Source organism: Betta splendens, chromosome 12, assembly GCF_900634795.4.
Source record: "Betta splendens chromosome 12, fBetSpl5.4, whole genome shotgun sequence".
Taxonomy (NCBI): Eukaryota; Metazoa; Chordata; class Actinopteri; order Anabantiformes; family Osphronemidae; genus Betta; species Betta splendens.
Genome location: NC_040892.2, coordinates 13,630,101 through 13,651,458, shown reverse-complemented (window position 1 = coordinate 13,651,458; position 21,358 = coordinate 13,630,101). Strand labels below are relative to the sequence as shown.

The 21,358-nt window shown below is 43.2% G+C and overlaps 2 protein-coding genes across 3 annotated transcripts; both read left to right on the top strand.

Moving 5' to 3' along the window:
- The first annotated feature begins 414 nt into the window (after positions 1-414).
- On the top strand, positions 415-6,186 carry LOC114867067 (AN1-type zinc finger protein 5-like). 2 transcript variants are annotated; one of them, XM_029169382.3, is made up of 6 exons: positions 415-510; positions 2,618-2,802; positions 2,924-3,068; positions 3,311-3,414; positions 3,857-3,985; positions 4,746-6,186. In XM_029169382.3, exons 1-6 carry the CDS (start codon positions 491-493, stop codon positions 4,892-4,894), a joined length of 732 nt encoding a protein of 243 aa, XP_029025215.1. In that variant the 5' UTR covers positions 415-490; the 3' UTR covers positions 4,895-6,186. The 2 variants fall into 2 exon arrangements, with proteins under 2 accessions (XP_029025215.1, XP_029025216.1); XM_029169383.3 differs by lacking the exon at positions 415-510 and adding an exon at positions 875-1,073 and having other exon boundaries at positions 2,616-2,802.
- Positions 6,187-14,462: 8,276 nt separating this feature from the next.
- On the top strand, positions 14,463-21,179 carry tmc2a (transmembrane channel-like 2a). The gene is made up of 19 exons (XM_029170052.3): positions 14,463-14,499; positions 14,960-14,998; positions 15,109-15,541; positions 15,617-15,863; positions 15,953-16,034; positions 16,109-16,215; positions 16,288-16,386; positions 16,478-16,620; positions 16,729-16,876; positions 17,121-17,309; positions 17,411-17,590; positions 17,686-17,844; positions 18,051-18,179; positions 18,578-18,645; positions 19,145-19,384; positions 19,480-19,605; positions 19,714-19,792; positions 20,049-20,169; positions 20,247-21,179. The coding sequence occupies exons 1-19, from the start codon at positions 14,463-14,465 to the stop codon at positions 20,441-20,443; spliced, it is 2,823 nt and encodes a 940-aa protein (XP_029025885.1). The 3' UTR covers positions 20,444-21,179.
- Positions 21,180-21,358: the final 179 nt, after the last annotated feature.

Sequence of the window (21,358 nt, the reverse complement as noted above, 5' to 3'; positions counted from 1 at the left end):
CGGTTAGGGGATCACAATTTTCTGAAACAGATGCCACCACAAATTAGTGACCAAAGTATTTTTTGTGTTTATATTATGACGGCGTTTTTTTAAAAGGTTCTCAAAATCCGTATAATGGATATGTTGTAGTTGGTGTGCACTCACACAGATTTCACTTCTATTTCAGTTTTCTACAGAAATAATTAACTTTACAGGACATTTACAGGACAGTCCAGAAATAAGTAATCTCAAGCAGCTTTACAAAGTGTAACAATGAGATCCCCCAGCATCTAACTATATAGCTGCTTAATTGCATTCTCAGTGAGGTATGACCTTTTATATTATTATATTAATATATACCTACCTTATATATTACCTATTATATGCCTAATTTTTAAAACGTAGAGTGTAGCTGCCTCCAGAAAATGAAACGGGACAACAGATTCAAGATTCAAAAAACTTTATTAATCGCAGAGGGAAATTATTTTGCACACTTTGATGGCTGTCACAGATGGATGTACACACAAACAGGTGAGGAAGCTGTACCTCTCATGTAGCTGCATTCTAGGAACCAGAAGTGCCTGCACAAAGCTTTCTGATCAGCAATAAAGACGTTTATTCATGAATGTCCTAGCGGAGGAAGTACGAGAATACAGATTGAACTACGTGCTTTATTGAACAAATCCTTCAAATCATAGTGTGGGACATACAAAAATAAATCTACAGTTTGCAGAATTGTGTTTTTAAATTTTATAGGGCACAAGTCAATGATACAGGGTAATACTAACTTTTTTTTTAAATAGTTTTTTAACTCTTGGGAATTTCGACGTCGTAGATCTACACACTCCCTTACAGTCGATGGCGCTATAGGCCTATTTCATACAGCTCCTCACGAGGAAGAAGGCGAAGCTCAGTAGCATAGGACATCAACGAATTTAGTTAGCCAGCAGTACTCCCAGGTGGAGTTAAGTCTGTGGCTGTGTGGGAAGAAGAAAAACATTCACCACAATTTATCAACTCTGTTTCAATGAAAGATTAGTTTCGTTGCTCCAATAACTTTCCACATACAATCAAAACAATCTTTTACGTAAAAAGGTAAGTTTGCTAAATTGTTAAAGCGTGGACTGCTAGTTTAGCTAATTGACTGTATGTTTAGCAAGTTTCTAAAGTGGACTGTACGTATCTTTTAACAAAAACAGTTCTAAATGTCCATATACTGATTACCGTCTATGTTAATCCAACTGGCTTCGTCTGCTAATTTACTAGGGAATAGAGAAATGTTGCGATTGACACGTGTCGAAAATGTAAAACCAACTGCGACGTTGGTTAAAATTAACTAAAGGCAAGGCTAACATCCTCTGCCACTTGAAGTCAGATCTAGCTAAGATTATTTCACCGTGGACTAAAAGTAAAGACATCATGGTTGTAATACTGCTAATGTTAACATGTTAGCTTCGGTACCATCTTCAGAATTTGAAGTTAAATAAGTCTCTAAAGGCAAAATCAAAACTTCAAGGTTTTCTTTCAAGTTTTATTTACCAAACTTAGTGATGATATTGATATCTATTTAATAATTTTGGACACGTTTATGTCAAAATGCACAGCTCGTCTGTGGTGGAAACAAAAACAAAGAACACAAAGCAAAGGCAGCAACACTGCTAACATTTTTCCTTGTAGCTAACTTTTAGCATGCTAGCATTAGGGAAATCACGAGTATTTACACATGAACCACTGGACTAAACCTCTTTTTGTCAACTAAAACTAGACGTTAGTTGTGGCTTTGAATTATAAAGATGATGTGTAATAGTTTGTATTGATTTGTATTGTGTAATAAGGCTCTGGTAGTTTTTGAAAGAGCTATATTAGCACTAGCTATTAGCTTGCTAGCATGACTCAGTGGATTTGCTGTAATACGGCTGTGGCCCGTTGTTTGTCGAAGGCAGCGGAGGAGAGAAGTCGGGACAAATTATTTAAATTGCTTAAACATGCCGACTTAGAAAATACTATGTATAGTATCGATACTTATTATTCAGGTTAAAAGCTTAATGTTAGCATTTTCTTGGTAACTAATCTATACGTCAATGAATTATTTTACTGCGATTTAAACGTGTTGTACGAAAAATTGTACATTTGGACTACATACATATCCGTCCTTTTGTTTGTACAATGTTGTCTCTTATCAATGCAAAAGCTAATGGAGAAAGTTGCCCTGACGAGGTTACACATCCTGGCATTACACCGGCGCTGCTCACAGAACTCTCAAGGTGATCTAAAAATAGATATTTTTCACAGTCCTAAGATATCGAGGAAATCGGTGAGTGTGTGGACGCGACATTAATGTCAGTGGTGGTGAAGTTACTGTTTTAGGCAGAAGATGAAGAATGCGATGCAATTTACCTGGAAGCTGAAGTTGGTTGATGGTAATGACAACTTCCGGTTAAATAAAATAGCATGCATTTTCTGACTGTGGTTTTGTTTAAACAAAAAAATAGTTGGCTGGCATATTCATTAATTTAAAGATATATATATATATTTGTGTGCTGAATCCTAATTCAATCTTCAGATTGTTTTCTGAGGTCAGACGTCCTGTGTTAGGTGCACTCATCAATCCAATGTTTCTCTTTCCTTGTGTCTATAGGTCATCTCACAAGGCAGTAAACATCGCTATGGCCCAGGAGACCAATCAAAGTCCAGCCCCTTTGCTCTGTGCCACTGGATGTGGATTTTATGGTAACCCTAGGACTAATGGCATGTGCTCAGTCTGCCACAAGGAGCACCTGTCAAGACAGAACAATGGAGGAGTCAGTTCTCTAAATACTGTTGGTAAGACCTGCTATGCTGATCTGTTTTTTGGTTATGACTTGAACACAAGGGGAAAAAAACACCCAACATGCACCAGTGTAGCAACACCTTCTGATTTTAATGTGATGATTTTCTTCCGCAGGCAGCAGCAGCAGTAGTCCATCCGCTGAGGCTTCCGCCATCCAGAGGTTGGAGGCTACCTTGAATAATGCTGCAGCTGCTGCTGTAGCCGCTGCAGAGGTAGCAGCTGAGGCCGCCGCCTCAATGGAGTCCAATGAGGCTCTTGGGTGAGTTAGCACTTCAGAAATAAATATATTTGTCATTTAAGATGTTTAATTTATTAGTGCACACTGTGCTCGTTTAATAGTATTTTATATTTTTTCGAACACCAAAAAATAAAGTCCCTATGGACATATCATGGCGAGTCAATCATATGGACTCTGATGAGCACAGGCCCACTTGGGGACATTGTTATGGCAAACATCAGGGTTTTTTTTTTTTATTTAATTATGTCCATCATTGTTCACAGTGGTGTTTCAGCTGCCGTTTCTGTAACAAAACAAATGACAGAGATGAGTCTGTCCTCTGAAGAGAAAGGAGCATCGGGGAGTGTAATAGAGATTACAGAGCCAGGTGGGTAACAAAAATAGTGTTACCTAAAGAATAACAATTTGATATCTTACTATAATACAGGATAAAGCTGCATTATGACAAATACATTCTTATTTGTATTTCTTTAATTCTTACTGTTCATTTAAACCTGAGCAGTTTGATATTATACTTTTCTAACCCTGGTCCTCTCCTCAGGGAACCTTACACTAAATCAGTCAGCAGGCATAAGATACTCACTTTGTCTTCTTGTAATCCTTGGTTACCTAAATTTGAATCCTCTAGCCATCCCATAATGTTCGGTGTAATACAAATATGATCTAAATAAAGTTCAAGCATTTGTCTTTAAGTTAAATATTTGTTTACGTACAAAAGTGGGTTGCGTTAATTGTTGTTCTTCTAAGATTAATGTATTGCAGCACTACAGGAGATGCTCCGCTGATGTGTTGTTTTTCTCTGTGTCCAGTGGTGAGTCAACCTACGCTCTCAGCCTCCCATCCCTCCACTGCTGGCAGTGAGGAATCCAAAAACCCAGAGCTGCCAAAACCCAAGAAGAACCGCTGCTTTATGTGCCGCAAAAAGGTCGGCCTTACAGGTAAGAAATGACATGGACAGCCGTGGCTTCAGGAGAGTATCTATAACTGTAAACCGCAGTACCAACAAACTTTACTGTCAAGGTGGGAAAACTAAGCTGTTTTACTTGAAGTGAATTTTTTTTGTTTTCCAGTTCATCTGAAGTTTCTATTTTTATGTTGATGTCACTAATTTATTTATATCATTTATTTTTCTAAATAAATGCAATATTTTTTTACTTGATATAATCCTCTACCAGTTGTTTTTTTGCAAAGCAAAAGCTTATGTAACAGGAAGGAGTAATAAAGTACCGCTTTCAGTCCAAGGCCAGTCCCATTCAATGCTTAAATGCAAAAATCTCACTCATATTACAACTCAGCCTTTACACAAAAGGCATGAATGCAAATTGTTTAAGTGTAGTGAGTGAGAGAGCCTTTGGTGGGGGGAATAAAACGTTCTTTCCCATTAAACTTTGCCCTCATTGTTACAGAAGTCTCCTGGGTTATGTTAAGAGCCAGTGTATCAGCAAAAACACTGAGGGAAAGTGATGATTTGAGCTTGTTCATTAGGACCAATCACTGAGTCAACCATAAACTCCTCTAAAAAGCTGAAGTAGGACGTTGACAGATGTGTGTGTGCATAAGCAAATGCATAAATAATAGCAAAATGTAATTATTACCTAAAACTTACTACTTAAAACCAAAAACCTATCTAAAGTTAAAACATTTCCCCTTATTCTTTTGAGAATTTCCTATTCATTTGCCTCTGTCTTGGTATTCTAGGTTTTGACTGCCGCTGTGGGAACCTCTTCTGCGGACTCCACCGTTACTCTGACAAACACAACTGTCCTTACGACTATAAAGCTGAAGCTGCTGCCAAGATTCGCAAAGAAAACCCTGTGGTGGTTGCAGATAAGATCCAGAGAATATGAAGTGGACCCCTTGTTTGACTTTGACACCCTAGGGTGGTCGGCTTTCAACAATCTAGACTTGAGCCCAATGTTCTCTCTGAAGGATCTGTTCCTGGTTTGTTACACATTAAGGACATTTAGCCCCAGTGCATGAAAGGCCCTGTATATTTTAAGCTGTGTTCTTAATTGGATGTGAGCTGAAGACTTTCGAAGGGTTGTATTGAACAAACTTTATATGTGAAGACGAACGAGGGAGGGAGTGGGGTTTTAAACTGAGTGAGCTGAGACTACTGAAGGAAAAAAATAAGGAATTGCCCGTGTAGTAAATGCTGTTGATGGCTTCCCAGTGTGTTGTGATCCTCCTGAGATCACTTGTCCTCAGCTTGGAGCTCTGCCTCTTGGGACCTGTTTGGACTGTCAGACTGTTACTGCTGTTGGCCACGGGTGCCGCCTCCACCGTGCTTGCTCTCTGCTGGCTTGAGTAGCAAATGGAGTTGTTTTGTTTTTGTTTTTCATTGTTCAGCCTCCACTCCGTGAGGTCAGTGCTAAACCTGCCTGAATCATTACATTTTTGCAACCTGGCGAGTGTCAATCTGAAATGCTTCTGTGCCCCCAGAATCGAAGGGGTGGGTGGGGGTTCGGGGTGGACGTGGTTGAAAGCCTTTTTTGCTGGCTCATCTTCGTTCCCTGTGTGTGTGTGCGCGCGCGTGTGTGTGCACTAGTCTTGGGCTGAGTGCTGTGACTTGCTCTGTGGCCAGGATTTATAGGAGAGACTAAAGTCACATGATCGTATGCCACTAGACTTGCCGTTCAACTTTATTTTTTGTTATCCAGAAAATGTGTGATCTTTGTAAAACACGTAGCCTACAGTTGTATTAATTTCTATCTTTTTAAAAAGGGGTTAGCTCCACTAATATTTGGATCTTTTACTTCTTTATTGAATGTTTTTTTTGTTTGTTTTTTTTTTGAGTTGATTAATTCACATTGTTGGGAGTGTTTGTCTTGCAAACCGTATCAAGCACACGTGTTCTTGTGGGAGTAGATGTGGGAGGCCTGTGTGAGCATCGTTTGAGGCCAAGTGCTTATGCGCTGGGGTGACTTGGCGAGTCCTGTGGTTGTAGGTTATTGATTATTTTCCAGTTTAATTTTTAGTGTGAGTGTGTGTTTGTGGGAGAGTGTGTACTTTATTTTTTTTTTACTCTTTAGTTATGCAAGTTTGTACAAACCTCTTTATTTATATACTGCAGTGTGCGTATTCTTCCAATAATACAGAATAAATTGTATGTAAATAAATTATGTTCACAAATTTAAAATCTAGCGCTGTCATTTTTACCTTCAATATTGCAGGAGTCTGTCTCTGCATGGAGGTTATTTTGTGTTGTATTACTAACTAAAACTAACTTTATATTTAAAAAAAATGCTAGGGGGGGTTTCATATCTTTTTGGTGAAAATCAAAAAACATTATGATATAACACTTTTCTTTCTTTGAACTTCAATAAAGTTCCAAATTCTGTTCCAAACGTTTTCTGTTGCAATAGTGAAATGCATTGGAAAAACTGAGTGCTGCTTACATTCCTGAAAGGGTGAACACATAGGAAACACATGTGGAGCCAAACTGGAGGACACTCAAGCAACGAAAAACTACAAGGGTTTGTTTGCTCAAACAGTTCCTCAATTAATTCAGGTTGGTTTATTCTTAATCGTATGAATACAAGCCACCACAACACCTCTGTGAAACTGCAATGGGACTGGAATATGTCTTATGTTGCTCAGGTGGGATTTGTTGGGCTTTCTGTATACTTTTATTTGAATATTGTTAGGTCCAGGTTGAAGAGATACACCAGAGAAGTTGAAACCAGTAGAATAAACTGGATGTTCTCCACTGAGCCATCCAAGGTGTACTCACAGTGGCAGGGTAATAACATGAAAGCAGACCCATCAAGGCTGGAGACTGAAGAATACTGGAAAGGCGGCATCACATAACAGCAATGCGAAGTGGCTGGAGGAGTTGAGAGCAGACCACAGAAACCTTCTTGAACAAGATCTAGTAACCATCACAATGACAGACATCCAAGAGGAGGTCTTAGGTATAAAGAACTGGACGGCACCAGGCTCTGACATGATCCATGCCTACTGGCTGAAGAAGCTAACCCTGAATGGTTAACGGAAGGCCGAACAGTCCTGATCCTGAAGGACCCCCAGAAGGGAGCAGTCCCACCCAACTACTGCCCAATAACCTGCCTCTGCACAACATGGAAGCTCCTATCAGGCATCATAGCAGCCAAGATGAGCAGGCACACGGATCAATACATGAGCAGTGCCCAGAAAGGAATTGGTAGGAACACCAGGGGAGCAAAACACCAGCTACTGGTAGACAAAGCAGTCATTCGAGACCGTAAAACCAGACATATAAACTTAAGCACTGCCTGGATTGACTACAGGGAAAGCCTATGACTCAATACCTCACACATGGATCATGGAATGCTTGGAACTATAAAACAAGACTCTAACCTTCATCCAGAACTCAATGGGAAAGTGGAAAACAACCCTAGAGGCTTTTAACATGAATAAACAAACGGGCCAAAAAAAAAATAAATACAACACACACACACACACACACACACACACACACACACACGTGTGAGGGATGCGGGTGTGATGTAAATGGATGAGGTGACCTTTTCACAGTGTCCCATTTGGACTTTGGAACTTCCAGCCAGTACTCAGCACAGATGTTCCTGTACACTACGCCGCACACTTGGTTATGGCGTTCCATGTATTTCCTTCCTGCTAGCATCTTGCATCCCACTGTTATGTGCTGGATTGTTTCAGGGGCATCTTTGCACAGCCTGCGCCTGGGGTCCTGCCTGGTGTGGTAGATCCTAACCTTGATCTGGTACTCAGAGCCTGCTCCTGTGCTGCTACAGTAGGATCAGTGCCTCCGTGCTGTCTTTCACTCCAGCTTAGTCCATCCACTGGTAGGATTTGTTAATATCACTTCTTCTATCTGTCAGTGGTTCATAACCGTGCAGGGGTTTGTCCTTCCATGAGGGTTCCTCCTCTTCCTTACCCTCCTCCTCTGGTTTCTGCTGCCTGAGGTATTCACTGAGCACATCATCAGTTGGGGGGGCATCTTCCTGATGTATAAATGGAGCTTAGTTGTTTCATCCTGGATAGTGGCTTTGACGCTCATTAATCCTTGGCCCCATTAACTTCTGCTTAGCGTACAGTCTCAGGGTGCCGGATTTCGGGTGAAACCCTCCCTGCATTGTAAGGCGCTTCCTTGTCTTGATGTCAGTGGCTTCCATCTCCTCTTTTGACCAGCTTATTATGCCAGCAGGGTAGCTGATGACCGGGAGGGCAGAGGTTTCACTCACACACTCACACCTACGGGCAATGGAGAGAAGCCAATCAACCTAATGCACGTCTTTGGACTGTGGGAGGAAGCCGGAGAACCCGGAGAGAACCCACGCAAACACTGAAAGCCTCCGGGAATCGAACCTTTGCTGTGAGGCGACAGTGCTACCCACCGCACCACCGTGCCGCCCCACTAGATGGCATAAAAGTTATATCCAATGACATTTACAGTAACTTTACTTAAGTTGACACAGCTTAATGTATTATACTGTTAGTATGAGATTATGAAACTCTTTAGTACCGATGTACAAATTAAACCATTAAATGGCTTCTGAATTTTATTATTTATTTATTTATTTATTTATTTATTTATTTATTTATTTATTTATTTATTTATTTATTTATTTATTTATTTATTTATTTATTTATTTATTTATTTAGAATTTTAAACACTGAGAATGTTGACAAAGGTGCCCCCCAACCCCCCCACCTCCCAACTTACAGGACTATGGACTGCTGGTCCCAGATACCACAGCACACAGAGGACTCAATGCCAGATACATCAGGACTGTTATGGCATCAAAGGAGGGCAAATACACAATATTGTGCAAGTGCTTATAATGATGGGCCTGGTGCATTTACTGACATGTGGAGCAAACAATCCACAACTCAAACAAAGCTAATAGCCATCAGTTGATACCAAAAATGCACCTAAACCGGCTGTATCTTATATTTTACACAACCACTACTGATCAAATGACAGTGAAGCTGGGAGCCATTGTGAATAGTCTGTGAATTGCTATGCCTTTAACTTTGGCAAGTTGCTTCCTTGAGTCTTGTCTGGTGTGGTAGATCTGGGCCTCTATGGCTCTGGTGCTCAGGGCCTGCTCCTGTGCAGCCAGGATGAGTGCCTCTGTGCTGTCCTTCAGCCCAGCCCTTTCAAGCCATTGGTAGGATTTGTTGAGATCAGCCACTTCAGTTATGTTCCGGTGGTACATCCCGTGCAAGGGCTTGTCCTCCCATGATGGTCCCTCTTCCAGCATCTCATCCTCTGTTCTCCACTGCCTGAGACATTCACTCAGCACGTCATCTGTTGGGGCCTTATCCTTGATGTACTTATGGATCTTGGATGTTTCATCCTGGATAGTGGCTCTCACGCTCACTAGTCCTCGGCCCCCTTCCTTGCGGCTAGCGTACAGTCTCAGGGTGCTGGATTTGGGGTGGAACCCTCCATGCATGGTGAGGAGCTTTCGTGTCTTAACATCTGTGGTCTGTATCTCTTCCTTTGGCCACCTTATTAATCCCGCAGGGTATCTGATCACTGGCAGAGCGTAGCTGTTTATTGCCCGGGATTTGTTCTTGCCATTGAGCTGGCTTCTTAGGACTTGCCTTACTCGTTGGAGGTATTTGGCTGTTGCCGCATTCCTTGTTGCCTGTTCAAGGTTGCCGTTAGCCTGTGGTATTCCAAGGTACTTGTAATTGTCCTCAATGTCTGCTATTCTTCCTTCTGGGAGTGAGACCCCTTCTGTGTGGATTACCTTGCCTCTCTTTGTCACCATCCTCCCACATTTCTCGAGTCCGAATGACATCCCGATGTCCGAGCTGTAGATCCTGGTGGTGTGGATCAGCGAGTCGATGTCTCGCTCACTCTTGGCGTACAGCTTGATGTCATCCATGTAGAGGAGGTGACTTATGGTGGCCCCGTTCCGGAGTCGGTATCCATAGCCAGTCTTGTTTATTATTTGGCAGAGGGGGTTCAGACCTATGCAGAACAGCAGTGGGGACAGTGCATCTCCTTGGTATATTCCACATTTGATGGATACTTGGGCAAGTGGCTTCCCATATATATATATATATATATATATATATATATATATATATATATATATATATATATATATATATATATATATATATATATATATATATATATATATATATATATATATATATATATATATATATATATATTCGGGGATTCGAACATATATATGTTCGAATCCCCGTTAGGGCGAATAGGCATCCAGTGTGGGTCCTTGGGCAAGACCCTTCAAGCTACCGCCTACCTCATATCATGAAAGAGAATGAACCACATGAGATACTGGCTCAGACGTCGCCCGGTCTAACAAAGTCTGCGTCAGGTGTTGGGGAACCAGAGCACCTTGGCGAGAAGTGGGCTACTGGAACAAGAAAGAAATGGCTGAGATGCGAGAACAAGGCTCTGTTGGAATGCTACTACTCAAGTAACCCTAGTCAGAGGGGCTATATGCAAAGAATGTGCGGTGAATGGGAACGGAGAAACCCACATTCAAGGCTGACGGCGAAGAAACTAGTAGCTCAGTGTTCCAACATCCACAAACGGCAACTGCTATCACAACTTGAGATTGATGAGATACAACACAAATGCTACGGCAAGGGGGAGCCAGGACGCCAGTTCAGAGGGGAGGTTTCACCATCTCCCCAACCGGAAATTGGGTACGAAGCCCCAATAAGCACAGATACGCTGAGCGAGGCAGCGACTGACCTGAAAGATAAGATCATGGCGAGATTGAACAGGCAACCCCGAACCACACTACAACGGCTAAGTGAAGTACCATCAGAAAGTCTCATGGAAGATGTGAATGCAGCATTGAGAGCGATCCCTACCACAACAATCACAGAAACCAATGAGCTGATATACGCTTCAGCATCAGTGATCCTAGAGGTGCTTGGCTATAAGAGCAACCATGGGAGCCATGAGAAACAATACCCACCATGGAAACGAAGGTTGGAGGCAAAAATCAAGGCAGCTCGGAGGGAAGTGAGCCAAATGACAGAGGCCCATAGAGGTGCAATGAAAAGACCGATGCCCAAGAGGTACAGTCAGATGCCCATACCTGAAGCACTCGAAACTGCCAAGCAAAGGCTACAAGCCTTGGCCAGCCGCCTAAAGAGATACACCAAAGATAACAAAGCCAGACGAATAAACCGGCTGTTCGCAACACAACCTGCGAAAGTGTACTCTCAATGGCAGGGTAATAACAACAGAGCAGACCCACCAAGGCTGGAAACTGAACAGTACTGGAAGGGTATATGGGAAAGGGAGGCATCACACAACAGTGATGCACAGTGGCTGGTGGATCTGAGGGAAGACCACAGCAACCTCGCTGAAGAGAATCCAGTGACTATCACAGTGGCAGACATCCAACAAAGAGTCTCAGGTATGAAAAACTGGACAGCACCTGGCCCTGACATGATCCACGCCTACTGGCTAAAGAAGCTCACTGCAATCCATGAGCGCCTGGCAGCACAAATGAACCAGCTGCTAAGGGATGGGACTCACCCTGAATGGCTAACCGAAGGGCGAACGATCCTGATAATGAAAGATCCCTCAAAGGGCACAGTCCCATCCAACTACCGGCCAATAACCTGTCTCTCCACAACATGGAAGCTCATGTCAGGCATCATCGCAGCTAAGATAAGTGGGCACATGAGTCAATACATGAGCGAAGCACAGAAGGGCATTGGTAAGGATACCAGAGGAGCCAAACACCAACTCCTGGTAGACAGAACAGTCGCCCAAGACTGCAGAATGCGACACACCAACCTGTGCACAGCCTGGATCGACTACAAGAAAGCCTATGACTCAATGCCACACACATGGATCACTGAATGCTTGGAGCTGTACAACATCAACAGAACTCTAAGGGCCTTCATTGCAAACTCGATGAGGTTGTGGAGAACCACCCTTGAAGCCAATGGGAAGCCACTTGCCCAAGTATCCATCAAATGTGGCATATACCAAGGAGATGCACTGTCCCCACTGCTGTTCTGCATAGGTCTGAACCCCCTCAGCCAAATAATAAACAAGACTGGCTAATGATACCGACTCCGGAACGGGGCCACCATAAGTCACCTCCTCTACATGGATGACATCAAGCTGTACGCCAAGAGTGAGCGAGACATCGACTCGCTGATCCACACCACCAGGATCTACAGCTCGGACATCGGGATGTCATTCGGACTCGAGAAATGTGGGAGGATGGTGACAAAGAGAGGCAAGGTAATCCACACAGAAGGGGTCTCACTCCCAGAAGGAAGAATAGCAGACATTGAGGACAATTACAAGTACCTTGGAATACCACAGGCAAACGGCAACCTTGAACAGGCAACAAGGAATGCGGCAACAGCCAAATACCTCCAACGAGTAAGGCAAGTCCTAAGAAGCCAGCTCAATGGCAAGAACAAATCCCGGGCAATAAACAGCTACGCTCTGCCAGTGATCAGATACCCTGCAGGAATAATAAGGTGGCCAAAGGAAGAGATACAGACCACAGATGTTAAGACACAAAAGCTCCTCACCATGCATGGAGGGTTCCACCCCAAATCCAGCACCCTGAGACTGTACGCTAGCCGCAAGGAAGGAGGCCGAGGACTAGTGAGCGTGAGAGCCACTATCCAGGATGAAACATCCAAGATCCATAAGTACATCAAGGATAAGGCCCCAACAGATGACGTGCTGAGTGAATGTCTCAGGCAGTGGAGAACAAAGGATGAGATGCTGGAAGAGGGACCATCATGGGAGGACAAGCCCTTGCACGGGATGTACCACCGGAACATAACTGAAGTGGCTGATCTCAACAAATCCTACCAATGGCTTGAAAGGGCTGGGCTGAAGGACAGCACAGAGGCACTCATCCTGGCTGCACAGGAGCAGGCCCTGAGCACCAGAGCCATAGAGGCCCAGATCTACCACACCAGACAAGACCCAAGGTGTAGACTGTGCAAAGAGGCCCCAGAGACGGTCCAGCATATAACTGCAGGGTGTAAGATGCTGGCAGGCAAAGCATACATGGAACGCCATAACCAAGTGGCTGGCATAGTATACAGGAACATCTGCGCGGAGTATGGACTGGAAACCCCAAGGTCAAAGTGGGAAACACCTCCCAAGGTGGTAGAGAACGAGCGAGCCAAGATCCTGTGGGACTTCCAGATCCAGACTGACAGAATGGTAATGGCGAACCAACCAGACATTGTGGTGGTGGATAAAGAGCAGAGGAAAGCCGTAGTGGTGGATGTGGCAATACCAAGCGATGGCAACATCAGGAAAAAGGAACATGAGAAACTAGAGAAATACCAAGGGCTCAGAGAAGAACTGGAGAAGGCTTGGAAGGTGAAGGCCACAGTGGTGCCTGTGGTGATCGGAGCACTAGGGGCTGTGACCCCCAAACTGGAGGAGTGGCTACGACAGATTCCTGGAAAAACATCCGAAATCCCAGTCTAGAAAGGTGCAGTCCTAGGAACAGCAAGGATACTGCGCAGAACCCTCAAGCTCCCTGGCCTCTGGTAGAGGACCCGAGCTTGGAAAGTGGATGAGACCACCCGCGGAGGGTGAGAATAGAGTGTGTATATATATATATATATATATATATATATATCTTATCTTATCTAACAGTGGACATCTAAATACGATCAACTGGAAGAACTGTATTTTCTTTCCCATTAGGTGAGAGTTAAGTTCACGCACAACTGCTCAGGTCTAAAAGAGCGCAACATGTCTGAGCCATGGGAACAGACAACCGCATAATGAATTCATGTTGGGTGCTCTGCTGATTAATGTTTCTAGTCCTGTGCACACAGGTACCTGCTGTCAGTCTCTGGGTGTTAGCAGGTTAGCTCCAACTCTCCAGCCTGCTCTGTTTCTTCAGAAAGTAAAATAAAGCAGCGTCAAGGTCGTCTCGAGGTAATTACTTGTTTAATGAGCCTCACAGAAGGAAACCTATACCTTCATTAAATCTTTAAGCTGTCTGATCTCCTGTGCGTGTGGTTTCCAATAACAAGACGGATGAAAGTGTGTCTATATAGTTTAGATAAAACGGTCTACTGGCCACTTAAGACACAAAAGCAGGACAAGTAAAAGCCCTCCAGAGCTGCAGTAAATACTGCCACACCTCTTATCAACGCAGTCCTGATATGAATCAATGGTGTGACATCAACACCTGAACTGATCTGCCTAAAAACAAAACTTTTCATTTGCACCCTAAGAATAAGTCTGTGTGCTTGGTTTCCACTGTTTACTGCATATATACTAAATCACCAGAGGTGATATATGCACTGCATACATACTGAATCACCTGTGGAGAGCAGGTCACATGCAGCAGTCGTCATAGTGATGGTCCGTTCAGATACCTGAGCCTGGTAAAACGCTGCAGAGGACACACAGGACAGAAGCTTTCTACTTTTCATGCCATCATGCCAAGAAAACGTGATGTAGCTGCAATGGAAGAGGGTGAGTTCAAGATCAAATGAATGAATGGTTCATTTTTTAAATTTACATTGCATGGATATTTGAGACTCAGTTAGGGATTTTGAGAAGTCCTTACTGTTTGCAACTAAAGACATATGTAACAGCAATTATTAGCATTTACTGTAATATGTGGCGTACGTTGTGCTCCTGTCGCCGAGGTTGTGGGTTCAATCCCCTCAGATAGTTGTTGCATCAGAAAGGGTATTCAGTGTATAAACTTGCCAAATCTTGCCAAGCGAATCACTCACTGTGGCCTCTGATGGGATGAAGCTGAAAAGAAGTTACCTTTTTACTGTAATTGTAATATGTACAGTCTGTATTTAAACACATGACATGCTCAGAATGACACAAGTCAGTGATCAGAGTTTAAACCTGAGACTTCATAAAACTAAAAGCTTAGCTGTTATTGATTATAACTGTTGTTGTTTGTGGTCTTTCTCAGTTGGCATAGAGATAGATGGAGATGTGAGTGACAGTGATGGTACGTGAGCAAAACGACATGGGCCAAAATTTGTGAAAATTGCAACATACTGTATTATTCATACAGCAATGATCATAAATATTTCTGCCCTTTATTTGATCTAAACTTAGACGATGTGGCTAAAAGAAAAGGGAACAGGCGTCAGGCAGCCGGAAGAGGGGGTGCAAGGGCAAGGGGCAGAGGAAAACCACCAGCTAGTGAGGACGAAGATGATGAGGATGAGGACAAAGCTCCTAGGGGCCGCAGGGGGGCGAACAAAAGGCAGCCCGCCAAGAAACGTGGCGGTGGTGATGACGATGAGGACGAGAGTGAGGACGAAGCTCCCAAAAGAAAACGAGGAGGAGCGGCCAACAAGAAGAAGGGAGGTAAAGCCCAGGACAGCGATGAGGAGAACAGCGACGTAGGAAAAGGGAAGAATGGAAAGAAGGGAGGTGGAAAGAAGGGAGGGAAGGAGGAGCCGGACACAAAGGGCAAAAAGGGTGACACCAAAGGAAAGGACAAGGGGAAAGACAACGACAAGAAGAAAAAGAAGAAGGGTGACAGGTAGGCCACAAGAATGAAGAGTCAGTGTAGTGCTGTCATATTTAGCCTTCACATTCCTCTCCTTCTGGCCTTCAGTTCCTCTGACTCCAACTCAGATTCAGATGAGGAGGAGGAATCCATGTCGGAGGGCGAGATGGCCCAGTTGATGGAGCAGGTGGAGGAGAAGAAGAAGCTGATCGCCACCATCAGGAACAAGCCGTGGAGGATGAAACGGAGGCTCACGCTTCTCAAAGAGGCTCAAGAGTTTGTGGATAAATTTGAAGGAGCTTTGGGAAAAGGCAAAGGCAGGAAGTGGTACGCCTACAAAGTGATGATGACGAAGGTACACGAAGGCACATTATTTACTGTATGTGGGGGGTTGTCTGATTCTTTCTGTGGTTTTTGGGTAATTTTTTACTTTTGTAATCTCAGAAATGGATCAAGTTTCAAAGGGATTTTGAGAACTTTAAAACAGCCTGTATTCCCTGGGAGAGCAGGATCAAAGAGGTGGAAAGTAAGATTTGTTTATTGCACTTCAGCAGCACAGCAACAATGTATCTACCAAAATAATCTTCTCTATCTCCTCAGGTCACTTCGGCTCATCTGTGGCGTCTTACTTCATCTTCCTGCGCTGGATGTATGGCATGAACCTGGTTCTGTTTGGGTTTACATTTGGACTGGTGGTCATCCCCGAGGTGAAGCGTGTTAATATAGGTACTTTTATATTTAATATTAATATATACAAACTGTAACCAGTCTCTCTCTAGGTTCTGATGGGCCTTCCCTATGGCTCTATCCCCAGGAAAACTGTACCCAGACCAGAGCAGGCAAACGCCATGGACTACTCAGTCCTCATGGATTTCAATGTGAGTCTTATCTTGGATGTCGATCGAGACAAGAAACAAAGTGAACGATAAACAATGTAAAACATTAATGCAGCATCTCCACCTTTGTTAGGGATACTGCAAATATTCTGTCCTGTTCTATGGCTATTACAACGACCAGAGGACCATCGGCCTGCTGAAGTTCAGGCTGCCTCTATCATACCTCATGGTCGGCATCGGCACCTTTGGTTACAGTCTGATGGTCGTGATCCGCACGTGAGTTTGCTGCATAATGAGCTGACGCTTTTATTTATCACATAAGGGATAATGTCTAAATGAACCAATCTATATGCCCACAACAAGAAATATTGTATTGTTCTTCAGAATGGCTAAGAATGCTGATGTTGGTGGCGGAGACGGGGATGAGGGAGAGTTCACCTTCGCCTGGAAGATGTTCACCAGCTGGGATTATCTCATTGGTAATGCAGAGACTGCGGACAACAAGTATGCTTCCATCACGACCAGCTTCAAGGTAACCATAGCAACCATGCAGATCATCAGATGGTAAAATATATTAATAGGCCACATACAATTAGATTGTATGACAATATTAAGGTGTACATATGTTTCTGTTTTATTAACAAATATACAAAGTTGAATTTTAATTTTTACAGTGCAGTTTGAAATGTAGAAAACCTGCATCTTGACTGACTCCTGACTCCAGATTAATTCTACTACTACTACTGTCAGTGCCTCACTTATTTTGCCAAGAACAGGAGTCCATTGTAGATGAGCAGGAGAACCAGAAGGATGAGAACATTCACCTGCGGCGCTTCCTGCGGGTCCTGGCTAACTTCCTGATCACCTGCAGCCTTGGGGGCAGTGGATACCTCATCTACTTCGTGGTGAAGCGCTCTCAGGAGTTTGCCAACAGGGACGACCTCAGCTGGTATGAGAAGAATGAGGTAATGAGGGTTTAGTGGCTCCAGATCAGCCTGGTGTGTCTGCTGATGGTTTCACAGCACAACGGTGCAACTGCGTTGTGATCATGACTGTTTTGTTGCAGTTGGAGATCATCATGTCTCTGCTGGGTCTGGTGTGTCCTCCTCTGTTTGAGACCATCGCCGAGTTGGAGGATTACCATCCTAGAATTGCGCTGAAGTGGCAGCTGGGACGCATCTTTGCCCTGTTCCTGGGAAACCTGTACACGTTTTTGTTTGCCCTATTCGACGAGGTCAACAGCAAGGTACAGGAACTGTGACACTGTTGTAACCTCACATTTTATTCAGGCAGACACTGAATTGAAACCTGTTGATTGACTGACTACATTATTGTGAACAGCTGGAAGAAGAGGAGTCTATTAAAAACGCCTCCATGTGGGCTTTAAAGGAGTACTACGCCAACTACTCACGCATGCTCAACGACTCTGAGGCTACCCCGCCCCCCATGGACCCCTCTGATGTCATCAGAGGACCTTGCTGGGAAACTGCAGTGGGAATAGTAATAACAAATTTAATATCTTCTACACTGAACAATTTGCAATAAATTCTGGCACAAGACAATTTTATCAACATAAACGTCTGTCTAACATAATCTTATTTGACAGTTTGTTTTTAACTGTTTTAAATTCCACATTTAATTATATTGTCTGTTTATTTAAGCCTAATCTGATTTTAAAATGTTATTTTATGTTGTCCGTGTCCTAGGAGTTTGTAAAGCTGACTGTGTCAGACATCCAGGTGTCTTATCTGACTATTCTCATCGGAGACTTTGCCAGGGCTGTGATTGTCCGGTTTCTCAACTACTGCTGGTGCTGGGACTTGGAGGCTGGATTTGTAAGTTCAAAATTAACCTCAACTGTTTGTATCTAAAAATACTGAAAGGTTAAGAGGGCAGTAAACAATCTTTATCCCAGTTCTACAGTACATAGCACTAAGTTCAAATAATTGTGTTATGGTTTCACCGCGTCTCAGTGTCACAGTAAACTGTGACAATGTAACAATGACTTAGCACAAATCCAAGACCCTGACACTGAGCCGCTGAATAGAGCTGTTTGGTGTATTATTTATGTCTGATTGTCTATGTCAAGTGTTCAAGGTTTGGTGATTGAACACAATATAACACTCGAGATGAAAAGTAAATAAATGTGTTTTAAGTATGTGTATTCTTATTTGCTTTAGCTATATATCTAATAATTAAAAAAATATATATATTATACTGTGTTCATGTTTAGCCGTCATATGGAGAATTTGACATCAGCGGTAACGTGCTTGGCTTGGTCTTCAATCAAGGGATGATCTGGTATAAGTCTAACCTTCATACACACATTACACTAGTGTAGGTGAGTGTGAGTGTGTGTGTGTGTGTGTGTGTGTGTGACGAAGAGAGAGTGGTAAAGTTTACATGCATGAAGTGTGTTGCCACATGTTTCCAGTATCTTGTGTCCCTGACTGAAAAGCTAATATCCATGATGGTGCCAGTGTTTGGGCTTCACGTTACAGAGGAGCTGCTCTGCATGACCCATCAGCATCAGCTGTAAATAGAAACGTCTCTCACCGGCTATGTGTTACGTGGGGTTGCACGTTATGTGGATACTGTCAGCTAGTATTTGAACAGTGACACTGTGTTAATAAGTTATTAAGTTTTGAGAGTCAATACAATGAAACATTATCTGTATTCTTTGTTTGCTAACATCACAAACCCAATTAAAATAGATTTTGGATGTCGTTTTAGACCAGTAAATAAAGCTACATGGGATTGTATGATCTTGATGATGATATATATTGTTACATGTCATTAGGATGGGAGCATTTTATGCGCCTGGGCTGGTCGGCATCAACGTGCTTCGCCTTCTCAGCTCCATGTACTATCAGTGTTGGGCTGTGATGGCGACCAATGTCCCCCACGAGAGAGTTTTCAAGGCCTCCAAGTCCAATAACTTCTACATGGGCCTGCTGCTCCTCATTCTCTTCCTGAGTCTGCTGCCGGTTGTGTACACCATCATGACCCTGCCTCCTTCCTTTGACTGTGGACCCTTCAGGTAACAACTCATAAAAGGAAAACCTAAACGAGCATCGGTAAAAGAGCAGCTCAGCTATGTTGTATTTCCTCCCACATACGTTCTGCTTATTGCAGCGGGAAGGCAAAGATGTTTGATGTGATCATGGAGACGATTGACCTGGACCTGCCAGCATTTATGGGCACACTCTTCAGCTATGCAGCCAACCCAGGCCTCATTATACCAGCTGTTCTGCTCATGGTGTGAGTGTGGATCACCTTAGCTTCTTGTCAGTACTGTTATGTTAACCAGTGGCTTTGGCCATTTATGTGCCAATCACATTGTTGATTTGCACCATCGCTCCTTCACAGGTTGGCCATCTACTATCTGAACTCAGTATCTGAGGCATACAAGAATTCCAACATGGAACTTAAGAAGAAGATGCAGATGGTATGTGGAGCATGCAAACAAAAGTAATGTACTGTAGACTGTGCCAAACAACCTCCTATTAAACACTGGCACTACTCCAGTGTGGAGCTGTTTTAGGAGTCAGAACAGTCACAACAGACAAAAAAACCCTTAGAATAAATTACACCATTTGTTATGTGGTTATGCTCACTCCTGCTTCCTGATTCTCTGTGAATTTGTTTCTCACCTTTCTCACTGTCTTTATCTGTGTGCTGCCTCTCTCTATGACTGTTTTTAGGCTCGGGATGAAGAGAAAAACCGAAGGAACAATGCAAATAGTACCAACCAGGTCATGCAAGACCTTGAGGATCTGCTGCCAAACAAATCCCTCATCCCCGCCGCTCCTCCACCAGAACCTGGTACATCATTATTGATGTATTACTGATTGAGTGATGCTGTAAACGTGTTGTGGAACTTGCATTTCATGTCTACACAGAAAAAAGACCAGAGCAGGAGACAAAGGCAGCCAAGGTGAAACCAGGGTCAGCTGGTAAAGGCGTTAACCTGGAGAGGGATGTGTCATTGGCATCGTCCAATCCTAACGCTCGCGGACCTGTGAACCGTCCCCCGGGGCCAAGAGGACCTGGACCGGGTCCAGGTCGAGGCCGTGGGAGAGGTCCCCCTTCTAGATGACATTGTTGCTGGATTATTTTCACCACTGAAACATAAACAGCATTTAAATCAAAATCAAGCTATGCACTATTAAGAATGAAGTGACGTACATCTTTAGCTTTTCAAATAGGTGATTCAACAGGAGAAAACTGACCAGACCAGGAGTGGCCAACCCTGGTCCTTGAGAGCTACAGTCCTACTGGTTTTCCAACTCTCCCTGCTGATTACCTTGATCAGGTGTGTTAGTCAGCTGATTGGCTGAACACACCTGGTCAATGTAATCACTCAGTATTAGCTGGGGCAGGGAGAGTTGGATTCTCGAGGACCAGGGTTGGACACCCCTGGACTAGAACTTCGTTAATACCCACCTACTTAGCCACAGCTAACCTGCCAAACCTCATATCACAGCTTTACCACCCATATAAACTGTTCTACAATACCTAGCTGTTCTGACTGTGGCTGACTCACTGACATGACACACTGCCAGTTAAAGGCACGAGGAGATTGTTTTAAAAGTAATGTCAACATTAAAATGTCAGATAAGCAACATTTTAATGCTGTTAAACAAAAATTGCCTACTGTATTTATGGAACCTGCCTGTTTGTTTCCTCTATTATCTATACTTCTGAATGTAGAAAAGAAAGTAAAAGCCTTTGTTCTAAACACATCTTGACAAGATTTCACTCATTTTTAAATCTTTCTGCAGCTCCAAACATTCAGTAACCTGATGTCCCTTAGGGAAATGTATAAATCCTCACACAGCCCCTAAAAAGAGTGTGAAATGTAATTTTGTAATTGTAATGTAGTTAAATGTAATGTAATGTAATTAAACTAGAAGATAGAAAACACGTACCATGAAAAAAGTTTATTAATAGCTGCAGCATATTTTAAATTTGATGTTGATATGTAGATGACTCAAAGCAACGTGTGGAATAT

Coding starts and splice junctions, on each gene's coding strand:
- LOC114867067 (XM_029169382.3), top strand. CDS start 491: ATGGATGTACACACAAACAG. Junction 511..2,617: donor ATGGATGTACACACAAACAG/GTGAGGAAGCTG, acceptor TTGTGTCTATAG/GTCATCTCACAAGGCAGTAA. Junction 3,415..3,856: donor AATAGAGATTACAGAGCCAG/GTGGGTAACAAA, acceptor CTCTGTGTCCAG/TGGTGAGTCAACCTACGCTC.
- tmc2a (XM_029170052.3), top strand. CDS start 14,463: ATGCCAAGAAAACGTGATGTAGCTGCAATGGAAGAGG. Junction 15,542..15,616: donor AAAAAGAAGAAGGGTGACAG/GTAGGCCACAAG, acceptor TCTGGCCTTCAG/TTCCTCTGACTCCAACTCAG. Junction 20,170..20,246: donor CGCTCCTCCACCAGAACCTG/GTACATCATTAT, acceptor ATGTCTACACAG/AAAAAAGACCAGAGCAGGAG.